The 15,288-nt window shown below is 44.6% G+C and overlaps 1 protein-coding gene across 3 annotated transcripts in view; it reads left to right on the forward strand.

Annotated features, from left to right (window-relative positions):
* EVA1A (eva-1 homolog A, regulator of programmed cell death) overlaps positions 1 to 15,288 on the forward strand; it is a 189,494-nt gene that overhangs the window by 70,228 nt on the left and 103,978 nt on the right. For all 3 annotated transcript variants that reach the window (XM_048935343.1, XM_048935344.1, XM_048935345.1), the window contains exon 4: positions 411 to 563. In XM_048935343.1, the coding sequence (XP_048791300.1) occupies positions 411 to 563 (153 nt within the window). The remainder of the gene's footprint in view (positions 1 to 410; positions 564 to 15,288) is intronic.

Genomic DNA, 15,288 nt, shown 5'->3' on the forward strand with positions numbered 1-15,288 from the left:
TTGGACTGTCTATTTCAAGGATTTGAGGGGCAGAATATGGAACAAAAATTTGGCACATGAAGGGCTGATGAGAAATGTGTCTAAAGATGTGCCTTCGCCTACCCCTGCCACAGACTTCTAATATCCCTAGGAGAAATCTCTCAGTTGCCATACTTCATGCACGTGTCCACCTATTCATTGGAATTCACATGGGCTGGGTTGAACAGTGTTCATTAAGTGTTCTGGTAATGCAAGTGATCACTGCTACTCTAGCAAATGCAATTATAAAGCTGGGCTTCTGGCAGCTGATGTGCATCTCTGGACAGATGCCCAGTCACTACTGCCTCTGACAAACTCACACCATGGAGAAGTGATGAGGCTGCTGGATGCTTGCCTCTGTATCAGCTGAGTAATTGTTTGTTTTCTTCTAGATGAGTACAAGAGTAAAGTAGCCTGTGAAGATGACAAGCTGCGGCTAAGCTGTAAGAAGAGCATGGTGATAGCCATTTACTCTGCTATCTTTGGAAGGACACGGGGAGGCAGCCTGGAGTGCCCATACCAAAACCTAGGGATGCACATGATTGGTAAGAATGGCTTTATGGAGCACACTGTTCTGGGAGTCTGAGCAGGTTTATCTCATTTACTGTCATCTCACAGTGCTGGCAGAGAGCCTGGGTAGGAAAGGCAGAACTGGCACATGCAACCTGTCACTGCTGTGCTCCTGATGTGTGGAGCTTCCTTAGCCAGTGGTGAGCTGCATCATAAGTGCCTAACTGAGGTACAGGTAGAAGCCATAGCCAAGTTAGGAAGCTGCAGGCTTTTGGCAGATTCATCAGACTTCAGGGTGCTCCTTGAATTCCTTACTCAACTGTTTGCCTTCCTGGTACTCCATACCCTCTATCTATACCATGGAGATGTATGTTATTGGTAGGTGTCATGGACTGTCTACGGCTAAGTCTTTGACATTGTATTTAAAATTTCATTCCCATTAAAGCAAAGGGTAAAAATTCAAAAAGCAAGCTGTTAAGTTGAATCACGTTACAATCAGCTCGGGGTACTTCTGAACAGTTAAATGCTGTTCAAATGGAACCATGCTTGGAAACATGATATGCAGGTGATGGGTGTCAGTAGATGAGTGGTAGAACCAGGCTTGTCAATTAATTTGTGCTGCATGGAGAGTGCCTTGGCTGTGTAACTGGAAAAACCTCTGCACTTGCAGCATGGTGGAGTAGTTCAGGGTCTCCTACACAGTCCTATGTTTTGGATGCATGGTAGAAAAGTCCCTGTTCTTTAATCTCCCATCTTTGGAGGTAACACGTGCCTTTGGATGCACTCCTTTTGTCCCCTAGTTGGAGTAGAAGCTATTAAGTTTGACAGGATGGCCGAAGCAGGCAGACCAGTGCAGTGGTGGTTTGACTGCTGGATGACAACTTGCCAAGTCGGCAAAATTGGATGGGTTTCTAGAGCACACCTGAGCACACTGCTCCTTTTTCCTTCCTGAGAGTGCAGAAAAAGACATGTATTGGTGACAAAGTGCTAACGCTGGGATTTGCTCTTGTATGTCAGTGTGAAGTGAAACTCTTCATTTTGAATCAAAGACACGCAGGGTAAAGTTTTCCTCTTCTCCTTCTATGTGCAATGTCCTGAAACTTGGCCAGGCTGAGAGTGGGGTGTATGGCACAAGAAAGTGGGGTGGGAGGCAGTGGAGCAAAGCTGTAGTTAAAGGAACAAACTGCAAGGCATGAAGCAGAGCTCCACAGACACCCTACTAAGTGTGGTATTTGCCAAGGAAACAAGGTTTTGTGGGAGGTGACCCAATGGGCCAGAGCTCTAGTTATGCAAGGAAGGGGAAGGTGGCTGTGGTTATGATTCCACTGTTGGCCCCACAGGAGAAGACAGCGTAGGATCGGTCTGTAACCCAAATCAGCAAAAAGCATATTTGCACCATGCTTGCCCACGGCATACTGAAGAAGTAACAGGCGTGCATCCATTCACAGTACTGAAGTGAGGGGGCTGTATTCCCAGCTGCCACCAGCAATTCTGGGATCTGTGTGCAAAGTCCCCCAAACTGCTTCAGAACTTGCACTCCTGCCATGAGCTTATCTAGCCCAGAAGGCAACTGTTCCTTCAGGAACTGGTAAAAGCATCATGGCAAGCTTTCTCTAGCTAGGGAACACTTCTCCACACGTTTCCACAGCCCTGCGATATGGAGAGGGCTGCTCTGTGACAGCCTTTGATCTCAAACACTAGCAAGGAGCTGATCTCACAAACATGGCTGTGAGTCAGACTTTACAGCAGCACCACTTCTCATAAGGCAGAACCCAGCTACACGAAAGATTTGCTCTGTTTCAGTTTCACTGGAATTATGATTTGTGTCATCCCAGAGCCTTGGCAGAGGGCCTTTTCGTGGGATGTAGGTCCTGGAAAAGTCTGCAGCCATTAGTTTATTCAGGTAGTATGAGTTACCGATGAGTGAAGAACTTGTCGGTGCCCCAGAGGTGGGGAGAGAGATCATCCTCTCCTGATGAAAAGCAGCTCAGAAAATGTTATTCCATCCATTGCTTTTGTGAATAAAATGTACGTTTGGGTTGAATTTAGCAATTTTCATCATCTACAGATGAGACTTTTAAAACACTGAGGAATGAGGAGGAGAGTTGTCCTAACAGATCGGGGTACTATTGCCATGAGGTAACAGAATAGATCATTTAATTTGCTCTGCCTTGAAAAAGACCTTGTACTCCTATAGGAGTGTTGAGCAGTAAAGCCTGCTAATGGTGAATTTCTTGGGTTCTACAGAGACACGCAACATTTTGGGTGCTCACTGGGAGGAGTGTGAGGTTTGTCAATGCATTATAGCCCTTTAACACCTGGACACCCAGCCATCCTTCTGCTGCTTTTGGGTAGTGTGGAGTCCCCCGTCAGACTTAGCACTCCATTTCCCTGTCAAACATGTGCTGTCTTATGTCTATATGACCGTGCTTAGCATCTGAGAAGAGAAAGTTTTTGTGAAGGACTCCATCCTATCCCTGTCATGTTAAAGAGAAAAACTGCCAGGATCCCCTTTTAACTGGAAACACACTGAAACTTGTGCCTCTGAGCATAATGGGAAATCCCCTGAAAACATTTGGACCTCTCCTTTGAATGCCTTGGGAACTCTGAGGAGCTCCTAAAGGAATTTGACCTTATTTGTAACTCCATTCTTAATAAAGATTCCACTTTGCTTTGCAGAGACAATATGCAGAGCATAGAGAGGTCTATGGAGAAGAGGTTATTTGCAAGCAACAAGTCGTTAATATCCTTCAGCACAGGGAACCCTTTGCCCCCTTTATCATGCTGTTTACAGCTGCCTCTGTCTGCATCTCTGAGTTTATACAAGAGAAGCTAATTTAAAAACTGGACTTTTCTTACCCAGATCTGAGTGTATAAGGTAAATACCTAATTAAGAGCCTGAGTAGCAAGAACCTGGATGTTAAAAAAAAAAAAACCTTTTTTAGTATTCAGTGGTATGATATCCTTGACCATGTTCAATGCACCTGATACGTTCACATGAACATTTTTATAGTAATAGTCCCTGAACCACAGGGAATGAGATAGATGTGTCTAGCTTACTGCTAATACCAGGACTCAGGTCTCCTCTCAAGAACCCTGTCTCTCTCCATCAGATACAGAATCATAGAATGGCTTGAAAGAAACCTCAGAGATCATTCAGTTCCAACTCCCTGCTGTGGGCAGGGTTACCAACCCACTAGATCAGGCACCAGTATGGGTTGCCCAGGGCCCATCCAGCCTGGCCTTGAGCACCTCCAGGGATGGGGCGTCCACAGCATCTCTGGACAGCCTGAAAGATACAAAGCTACCACAGCAATTTCTCTCCTCTTCTGGTAGAAATAATCTGGGCTTGGTTTCCTGAGTTGGCACAGGATTGGAGGAGCAAAGCTCCAAAGCCTTGCTTCAGCTCATGGTGTGTAACTTAAACTCAGTAGTCTGCTGAGAAGTAGAATTTTTTTATCACTTAATGTATAGATTCTCTCCTGTAATCTTATGTAGAGAAAACAGATGTGTTTGCAAAGCCCTGTGGAAACTCAGATGGAAGTGACTCTCTCTAGGTCATTGGATCTGATAAGGAAAGAGCAGAAAAATGAGTTTAGCGAAGAAGCCTGTGCCTTAGGTGCTCATTCCCTGGCATTTTTTTCATATTAATGCAAGAAGATGATTGAACCCTGTTTGTTTTGATTTCTTCCTCTTGAGGCAAATGTATATATGACTGGAACTAGAGCTCTCACGGTTCCTCTTATAAATATTTGTTATACCACATAAATAATAGGCTCTTTAAGTTTGTCTGTCCATGATCAGATCTAGCATGTGAATTAGAATGAATTACATGCAATTAAAGAAAATCATTTCAATCTGTGGTATGTTCTATTCCACCCTATATTTCTGCCAGTGCAAGTCTGTAACTGGGCTCTAAACCTGGTCTTAAGTGAAATGCTTAAAAACAGAAGGTCTCCAAGCTGTGGAGGTGGGGCTATGAGGAGCAGCGACTGCTGGCACTGATGGGCTGGGGGTGGCAGGATAAGGTCACAGAATCACAGAATGGCCAGGGTTGGAAGGGACCTCAAGGATCATGAATCTCCAACCCCCCTGCCACATGTAGGGCTACCAACCTAAGATGGCGGAGCTGCTGGAATGCTGCTGCTGATTTTAGTAATTAATAGGTAATGCCATGTAACGGGGTAATCCTTGAGCAGATCTGAGTGCTTGGGGCTGAAGCACTCTTGTGCTTTGGCCTTTCACCATGAATATGGCAGCCTTTAAAATGGCTCAAACATTGACTTCGTGGCATGAGCAGCAAGTACAATGGATTTGGACTCTGATTTTCATCTTTAAGGTTCCTACCAGGCTTCCAGAATTCTCCTTCCTGTAAGTGTGACTCCCTGCATGTATTTTACATTCACACTGTAGAACCTGCTGTGCTATATGTATAGCTATTAAGAACAAGTTTTTAGAGGCCGATCTGTTCGTATGTAATAAAACCCACAAGTACCCAGGTTTTAAAGCTAAGTAAATACCAGTTGCAGTTTAATTCACATAATACCTTATTAAATCTTAACCGAAATGAAAATCCATTTAGAACGCTAGGCTAAAGTGAAATGAAGGCTGTTTTCAGAAAGTTATTTTTCAGTTCTTAGTTTGTATGTTTCACTTTTTGTTTCGAAGCACCAGAAGGTAATTAAAATCACTCTACAACTGTTTTTAAAAAGCTCAAACCATCGTTGGGTCGCGTAGTCATAAAAATGATTTACATGGTGTAGTTCTCTGTAAGCACACAATTGCCTTTAAAAAAAATAATAATAATGAAAAGCTCCATTCAAATTGGCTTCTGGGCAAGAGCTTCCTCAAAGCCAAAGTTCAACTTGGTTTTAAAAAATATATATATATATAGTGTAGTATATAACCCTATGCAATGGTTGTAAACAACAATTCTGGAAGTTGTAATTCAAAAAGCACTAGCAGACTTTGTGTTGATATTCATGTGATGCTTGAGGAAATGAAGGGGGTACTTCTCACTCCTTCAGAATGGTAAATGTATGCTGTAACCAGCCTTATAAAGGATGCCTGTTGTCTTTGTATTAGCTAAAAGCAAATTCAGAATATGCTTTTAAAAATAAAAGGGAAGAACGTAGGAGATACGAATCTGTAGCATTTCAGCATATTTCCATGGAGTCACTCTGAATGAAAACTGGTGTAACTTGTCCACAGCTGATGAAGCTCCTCTTAAAACAATTCAGATGTCAGTCAAGATTATGATATAATTACCACAGTGGTGAATCCTGAGCCTGAGAAACAGAGGTAATGTGAAATCCATGAGGCTGCAAGCATGCAGTGCTTTACTTTAAGAAGACCAAGAAGTGACTTGCAGGTTGTGTCAGCAGGATAGCCTTTTAAGATGGGTGGTCCACTCCCACTGCCTCTGAGGTAGAGATCTTGCTTCCGTGTAGATGCAGGCACTAATTGAAGTGTGAGCATCTTCAGGAAAACGCTTCTGTTGGGCTGTAACAAATGGAACGGACAGATAGACTCAGGGCCTTCACAAAGCAGTGCATTTAATGCACCAGCCCTATCTTCTACTGGCTGAAGCAATAGCTGTTAGCTTCTTTGCTTTGTAACTTGAGTGATTTATGGCCCACAGTCAGTTGTTTTCTGCTGCAAATTAAATAATAAAAGTTTACTGTCTTTGCCAGCCCCAAACTTCTTTGTTCTCTGAGACTTCTTGAAGCCAAGCTCATTGGTGTCCTCAGATTCTCACTTTAGCTCCCAGACCTGCAAAATATTATTCATTTGCTCAGCTTCACACACTCAGTCTCTGCCAAACTGGAGCCTCACATGTTTTATATGAGTTCTGGTTCTAGATACGAAGGTGACAAGAAGATTTGAGATCACATTAATACACCAAATGCTTCCAATTGTAACTATAGCATCTGCAACTAAGTCTGCAGTGTATTCAGCTCCAGTCTGCAGATGTAAAGCGGGTTGTTTTTTTTTAAGATTCCTGTTTTATTTTTTATCCAGAAATCTTACTGTGTGTTTCTGAGAAAAATCCTGTCCCTTGCTTTAGAGGCATTTCCTCCTAGAGCTGTCACTTGCTTCTGAATGATTTCCCTCAAAGGAATGCTTGCCTTAGCTCATTCCTTTTGCCTTCTCATCAAAAGTTAATGAGGACAGAAGGGGTTCCACTGAATGGAATATCAGGTGTAGGTCTACTCCCAGTGCAGCCAAAGTATCATTGAGCCAAAGAGTGCCACAGAATTTGTCCCTTGATCAGGTAATACCAGTTGTGTTTTAGTTCCTCGTTGCTTACCTCCCTTGCACTAATGGAAACAGTACTTCAGGCAGGGATTCTGTTTCTGAACCCTTCAATTACAGCCAGTCACTTGGTTCTTCTGATACTTCAAGATCTTTTACTTTGTTGAAAAAGTAGCATGAGTGCTCCAATATTTGTCCTAGGTTCAGAGAGTGTTTCCTCTGACAAGTGGGTGAAGGTTTCTTCTTAAGCTCTGTTTTAATTCTTGTCAAGTTCCCACATAATTCTTATGTGAAATAAGGGCACTCAGGAGTAATATGCAGTGGGAGCCATTGAGATTATTGGTGGAAAACAGACCTGATGAAAGATGAAAGAATAATGAGCTAGAAGAATAAAAATGTCCTGTCAGACAACACTCCTAAGATCCTGAGGTCTGTGAAGAATAGGAAGAATTGACTCTCTCTATTCTGACAAAGAGTCACTGGGGTGTTCTCCATGCCCCACTGCCTTGCTGTCCCCATAGGCAGCCTGTGGAAAAGGCACTACCTGACAGCCTTACAGCATGCTAACTTGTGAATGCATTCAGGTGTATGTAGTCCTGCTTGCTCTGAAAAGCCTGCCTCATGTGAAAGAGGCTGCAGAAGAGGCAGGATGTGGCAGGTGAGTCTGACCCTAAGGTCAGTAAATGTGCAGATGCTCAAGATATAGTTGGGCACTTGGCACATGCCCAATTTCATTATGCTATTAGTTACCCATCTCAAAGCAAGATTCCACATCTGTGGATCCATCTGTGATGACTTCGAAAATGCTGTGACCTCCACCACAGCTTGAGCTAAGAATTACTGTAATACAAAAACTGAACTGAATGGAAGCATTCTTTTGAACCCAAGTAGGTTTTGCCATCAAAAGTAGTAACAGTGAGTAACCAAAGTAGTGGATGTGATTAATAGGCATTTTTAAAATGTCTCAATTTTTTTTTTTTTTTCACCAGGAAAAAGTAATAAAAATCAGTCATGCTGGGAAACAGCCTTTAACTGACTAGAACCCATTCATTGTGGTGAGCTCGATGATTTGGATGCTATGTCACTGAGATTGATTCCAGTAGAGCTGATGCTCTCTGCAAGCTACAGCTGGTAAAATTCTCCAGTATGGTTTTGTTATCATCTGATTTGGGTTTTACCCCTGGCAGAAGCCGGGCAGATGGAGACAGAAGATCCAAGAGCAGCCTACCAGTCCTGGAATACTAAATTGAAGTGGTAAAATGAATTGCCTATCAAGGGCTTAGGCTAAAAGTTGTGAAAAGAAGCTGCCCAGCAATAAACAGGCCTTTTGTGAAGAGTAGTTACAGCTCACTCAGTCCAAATTGGGAAAAGCCGACCCCCAACACTAAGGCTGCTTTGTTGAAGAAGAGGAAATGGGTATTAGCTGTAGGTGATTGGATCCCTTTTCCATGTAGGGACAGATGATGAGGCTACATGGGTCAAGGGCTGTCAAAAGAGACTTCAGGGCCTAGGGACAAGTCTAAAGGAACTGAATGCGCAGCTCATCTTTTCTGCCTCCTGTGTTGGGTGAGGACAAGGTAACAAACCAAAGGATCACTTCTCTGAATATGTGGCTTTGTGGCTGATGCCATCACCAGAACTCTGTGTGGTGCAAAAGGGTCTGGCCTCTTCTCCCAGGCAAATAGTAGGACTCGAGGAAACGGCCAGAAGTTGTACCAGAGGAGGTTTAGGTTGCATATTAGGAGAAACTTTTTCTCTCAGAGGGTGGTCAGGCACTGGAATGGCTGCCCAGGGAGGTGGTGGAGTCGCTGTCCCTGGCAGTGTTCAAGAGGTGCCTGGATGAGGAGCTACGAGAGATGGTTTAGTGCTTGTGGTACTTATAGGAATGGGAGGGTGGTTGGACTGGATGATCTTGCAGGTCATTTCCAACCTTGTGATTCTGTGATTCTGTGATTTGATGACCAATTAGCCTATATGGTACTGGGTTTCTAGGCAGTGGATGGGGTTTGCTTTCTCAGAGAGAATGGTCTTTGGGAACAAGCTAGCAGGACTCACTGGGAGGGCTTTAAATCAGATGTGAAGGGGGATGGGAGATGGACAGTGAGCCTTTCCACGATAAAGTGTGGGAGGGCATAACTATACTAGAGAGAGAGGGCGCTAGTTCAACCTCCTGCCAGAGCAGGAACACCTGGACCAGGTCATAGAATCATAGAATGGCCTGGGTTCAAAAGGACCACAATGATCATCTAGTTTCAACCCCTTCAATGTGCAGAGTCACCAGACACCAGACCAGGCTGCCCAAAGCCACATCCAGCCTGGGATAATCACACAGGAATCTATCCTGGCGGGTTTTGAATGCCTCCAGAAAAGGAGACCTCACAGCCTGTCTGGGCAGCCCGTTCCAGTGTTCTGTTACCCTTACTATGAAGAAGTTTTTCTCATATTTACGTGGAACCTCCTACATTCCAGCTTGCACCCACTGCAGCTTGTTCTATCATTACACATCACTGAGAATGGCTTCATCCTCCTGACACTCACCCTTTACGTACTTACAGACATTAACGAGGTCACCTCTCAGTCTCTCCTCCAAGCTAAAGAGACCCAGGTCCCTCAGCCTTCCCTTGTAAGGGAGATGCTCCACTCCCTTAACCATCTTTGTGGCTCTGTGCTGGACTCTCTCAAGCAGTTCCCTGTCCTTCTTGAACGGAGGGGCCCAGAACTGGACACAGTATTCCAGATGCAGTCTCACTAGGGCAGAGTAGAGGGGGAGGAGAACCTTTCTCTTCTTGCTAACTATCCCCCTTCTAACACACCCCAGGATGCCTTTGCCTTCTTGACCACGAGGGCACATTGCTGACTCATGATCATCCTGGTAACGCCTTTGACGCAGTACCCCACAACACTGGAAAGATATGGATTTGATGCATGGACTGTTCGATGGACAAAGAACTGGCTGCAGGATGGAGTCCAGAGAGTGGTGGTCAATAGTTCAATGTCTGGACGGAGTTTGGTGATGAGTGGTGTCCCCCAGGGGTTGGTGTGGGGGCCAGTGCTCTTTAATATCTTCATCAGTGACATCAACAGTGGTGTCATGTGCACCCTTAGTAAGTTTGTTGATGCCATCAAGCTGTGGGATGCAGTTGACACACCAGAGAGATGGGATGCCATTCAGAAGGGCCTCGACAGGCTTGAGCCGTGGGCCAGGTGAAACTCATGAGGTTCAGCAAATCCACATGCAAGGCTTGCACCTGGGTCGAGGCAACCCCCACTACTAATACAAGCTGGGGGATGAATGGATTGAGAGCAGCCCTGCCAAAAGAGACCTGGGGGTGCTGGTGGATGGCAATCTGGACATGAGTCAACAGTGTGCCCTTGTAGCCCAGAAAACCAACCATATCCTGGGCTGCATCCAAAGCAGTATGGCCAGTGGGGTGAGGGAGGAGATCTGCCTCTGGAGCACCGCATCCAGATGTGGAGTCCTCAGTGCAGGAGAAACATGAAGCTGTTGGAGTGTGTCCAGAGGAGGGCCACAGAAATGATCTAAGAGATGGAACACCTCTCCTGCAGCACATCTGAGAGCTGGGGCTGTGCAGATAGAGAAGAGTGAGGTGAGCTGAGGGTGGCCTGTCAGTATCTAAAGGGGAGCGATAGGACAGGAGGGGACAGACTCTTTAGCAGGGTCTGTGGTGATAGGCTTGCAGGTTAAAGAGGAGATATGTAGGTTAGATATAAGGAAAAAGTCTTCTATAGTAAGGTGTTGGAACAGGATGCCCAGAGGTGATGTGGTGGATGTCCCATCCATGGAGACTTTCAAGGCAAGGCTGGATCAGGCCCTGGGCAACCTGATCTAGCTGTGGTGTTCACTGCAGGGGAGCTGGACTAGATGACCTTAAGTGTCCTTTCCAACTCTAAGGACTCTCTGATTCTATGCCTCTGTGGAGTCAGTCCATGTAGACGTGCAGCAATAGTAAGGCTGGAGGGAAGTACAGCTTTTAGAAAGCATGTTCAGGATAAAGATGACAAAGTGAGATGATCCCACCGTCCTTCAAACCTGAACTTTAGTTTGAAATACCATGTTTCAAAAGCACAGCTTATATCTTTGAACATTTTTGCATTGGAAGTTTCACCGTAGCCAGGAATCAGATCTATTCTTAGTGCACTGGAGCTATCCAAGATTAATGAAAGCAAATGGTGACTCTATCCCAGCCTTCATAAGTGCATTCTCTATCATCTGTGAGGACATAAAGTGCTTTTTATTGCTCTGCTGTGGGATTTGAGCTTTGTGGGCTTTAAAAGGTTCCTGACAGGGACCTGGCTCTATTTAGCAGTAGACTTTCCATTAGACTGAGCTATGGTGTTGGCATTTGTGAGTGTCCTTCCCCATGTATCTGACACATGAGATCACTTGTTAGTACTAACATCACTGATGTTAGTATAGTGTTTAATATAACATGCACTGTTTGCACTTAGTAAACAAACAAGCCACAGGAGAAATGAGATGTCCTGAATACGAGTGCAAACAAGAGTGCCAAATCCACTTTTCCTCTTCTAAGGAACAGGAACTGAGTTTGGCCAGCCGTATGGGGTCATAGCCCTACTCTGCTCTACCACATTGCTGGGCTTGCCTCCTCTGCATCTTTTCGGGATGCTAGCTACATCATTTATAGAGAAGAGAACCTCTATTTTATTGCTACTCTGAGGCAAGTGGAGGTGAAGACTTCATACCTGGAATCACCTCATGAAGAAGTACAAATATATTTGGAATTCTCACTTCAATCCAGCTCCTTTATATATTGTTTACTCTTGGAAGTTAAATTACCAGCATGTACATCATAAAAAGTAACACGAGTGATTTGGGTGTTTTTATACTCCTAAGACATGGGACCATGTTGTCACTTCTAGATGATATGATGCTAACTGTGGTTTATGAGGGTCTGGTAGCCTCACCTATCACCCATCTGTTGCTCTGGTATATTTTGGCATCTTCAGTGCTTGTTAGTGAGAGAATAAAGATGCTAGATATGACACTCTGGCATGACCTCTATATTACAAATCCTTAGAAGTGTTCAAGGGAGATGATCCCATTTGGACCTTGCTGCTGCATTTTTTCAGTTCAGTGTGTTCTGTGGAGGCTCAGCAAGTTAACAGCTCAAAATATGAGAGAGGAGACCAAACTAATTTCAGTTTAAGAAGTACTGTGGGCTACTTGCCCTGGCAATCCTGGAAGTGCACAGGGCATTTGTGCTTATGTGCAGGAAAAATAAGGAAAAACTTGCCACTGTCACCGGTGTTATTTTTTATTAATTTGTTATTAATATCTAATATGTAATTTGTTATTGTGCCATAGAGTCTATTTATTGATTTATTTGGACTGGAAGAATATGACTGATTCTAAGAGAATGTCTTTGTCCTTACCATGGAAAAAATGAGTACTCAGTTTTGGACTCCTCAGATGGATGTTGAAAAACGGCAGCAAATCCAGTGAAGGGCCACCAAGGTAGTCAGGGACTGGAACACACAGCATGTGGGGAGATGGTGAAAGACCTGCATTGGCTTGTTTTCATGAAGAGGAAGCTCAGGTAGGGATGTTATTGTTGTTTTTCTAATACCTAAGAGGTGGCTGTGCAGAAGACTTCTTGGGAATGCAAAACAAAGCAAACATAAATAAACAAACCCAACAAAAATAATCACAAAAGCAGTCAATACAAGCTGCAGGAATGGAAACCTGATTAGATACAGGAGAAAAAAAATTAAGCTGAAGAATGCCATAGCCCAGGGAGGTTGGGGATTATTTACCTGTGGGTATTTTCAAAACTTGCCTAGACAAAATCCTGAGTAACCTGATGTAACTTCAAAGCTGGCCCTGTTCTGAGCAGCAGGCTGTACTGGATAAGCTCCAGATACTGCTTCCAATGTAGTTACTGTATGGTTTATGTGCTACAGTCCAAACAGGTGACTCTTCCGTATTATTTGAATATTCAATGAGTTCAGTATTTTCAATATTGAAGTCTCTAAAAATTCTGTATAAATCGGGCTTTTAAAATCTTGGTTCTTTACTTCCTGTGCTGAGGGATCTTATCCACATGTATAATTGGAGCATGCAGAGTCTCTTCTGCTTTCTGCTCATTTTGTCTGGCACAGATAGAGCTGGAGCAGCCTGGTGATTGGAGAGTCAAGCATGACACTACTGGTGGTTAGGTGAATATGGAGGACGTAGGTTTGTGCCCTAAGAAGTTGGGTATCTAGGCTTACCTGAATGTGGCAAACTGGTAGTGCCAAGGCCTGGGTACAGATACTGTAAGATCTTCTGTTCTGTTAAATTACACTGCACTTGTTGCCATAATTAGTTGTCTTGGCCCGACTGACACTAACAGTCAGCCCAGAAACTGGTTTAAAGTTGTATATGGGACAGGGTTGATTCCTATCGTGTTTCACCACTATTTTGGAAGGTAAGAGTATTTAACAGTATTAATGTTGGTTGTTCCAACACAGTTGGCCTCAGGGCCTGGGAATGGGCCGGGGAAGTTTTCATTTACCAGAAAACATGCTAACCAAACAGCATAGGCTGTTCCTTAGCACAGTTAACACACAAATAGGAACAGCAGCATTAGGACCTACTCTGCCAGATGAAGCTGCATGACTCTTTGCTTGGCCATTATAACTTGGGCTCCATTGCATTGGTTGGTGGGACTGCAAAGAGGCCATAGCAGGGTCTCACAGCTGTCTGTTGGCAATATGGCATTTTGGTTTTGGTGGGTAGCATAGGCAAGACTGTCTTCTCCTGGGGAGAAGCTTCTACCTGAAAAAGATAGCAACAGGATTATGCTCACGTACTATACTAAATACAGTGAGAAAGAGCCTGCTGCCTGGTGCTGTGACTGGCTGACATGGTGTCTGTGTGGTGAAATCCTCTACCACGTGCCCCTGCTCTTCTCAGAATATCCAGGGAAGCCTTCTGCAAACTGACAGTTGGAAACAGCCCTTGTGATTTCTCACATTGGACCTCTGCAGTGTCTGGCATAATGCCACTTGGCAAAATCATGCTCACAGGATAACTCTTAAACTTGGTGTGTAAGCATTCAGGCCTTGTTTGGTTTTGTAGTGCCAATGAAGCTGTTAAGGTCAGTATGGATAGAGATTGTAGCTCTCTGCATGGGAGAAAGGAGCTTGTCAGTACCAAGACATGACTGATGGTGTCCAGAGAAGCTGGTGATATCATCACGTTCGCATACAGCATATTCAGTGTGCTGACTCTACAGAACTGGGTCCTGCAGAGTCAATCCAGCCTGCTGAGCTGGAGAGCAGAGCCTGTGGCTTGTAACCATTGAAACTACTTGTTCCTACAGGAGGAGAACCCAAAGGCTGATGATCCCAGGACCAGCCGTGGAAGATGTGTGGGTAATTCCTCATCCTCCCATGGAGTGTTGGGGAGTGAGGCCACTGCACTGCCCTGGAATGCTGTCTGTTTTGTGTGGGAACCAAAACAAATAAAAAGAATAGATATCCTCCATGAAATCTTGTCTAGTGAGTAGACTTGATGACTTTCTCTTACTGGACCTTTGACGAAAACACAAATGCAGATGTTTCTGTTGGAACCTCTGGCATTTGTTGAACAGCAGGTTGCAAGGGGTGCCCTCTGTGAGCAGAGCCCCGCACTGCCCCATCCATGTCAGATCACAGCCAGCTCCAGCTGCTCCTAAGCGACTGCCAGTGGCCAGAGCTGAGCCCTGAGCAATGCTGGGTGCGCTGTGGGAGAGCAGACTGAGGAGAGGGAAAAACTGCTGTGCAACAGCAGCTGGGAGAGAGGATGAGAAATGGGAGAGAAGCAGCCCTGCAACCCCCAAGGGCAGCACAGAAAGAGGGCAGGAGGTGCTTCAGGTGCAGAGCTGAAGCTCCCTGCAGCCCAGGAGCAACCCCTGCTCTCTCGCTCCATGTTCTGAACCAGCCAGCCCTAGTAAGTCTTGTGGACTAACTCAGCCCAGTGTGCCATTCCTCTGCACCACTCAGGAGGAGGAGGTGAAGGAGGGTGGGTGGGGATGAAGGTGTTAGTAGTTTGCTTTCAGTTCTTATTGCTCTCATTTGTTAGCAGCAGCTCACAAATTACATTAATCTCCCTAATGTTTCATCTGTTTTTCTGTAACAGTAACTGGTTTGAAATCTCATTGTCCTTATCTCAACCCGCGATCCTTTTTCTATCATATTTTCTCCACTTGATCTGTTGAAGGAGAGAAAGAGAGCAACATAGTGGTGTTTAGTTGCCTATTGGTGTTAAACCACCATACTTTTTGTATCATTCAATACCTTTTAGGGTCCACTTTCCCTTTCCCTGCTTCCTAACGAGTGACCAAATGGATTTGTGTTCTTTTCTCAGGAGATTTTCTATTGCTATAACTTCTTAATGTTAAACAAAAACTATCTTGTTGATTCCCACTGTCATTGGCTGTGGTTGGACAGTGAAAGCAAACTGTTAGTCTGGCACTGAAAATTTGGAGAGTTTGTCCTCTC

This window comes from Lagopus muta, chromosome 2 (genome assembly GCF_023343835.1).
Source record: "Lagopus muta isolate bLagMut1 chromosome 2, bLagMut1 primary, whole genome shotgun sequence".
NCBI classification, from domain to species: domain Eukaryota; kingdom Metazoa; phylum Chordata; class Aves; order Galliformes; family Phasianidae; genus Lagopus; species Lagopus muta.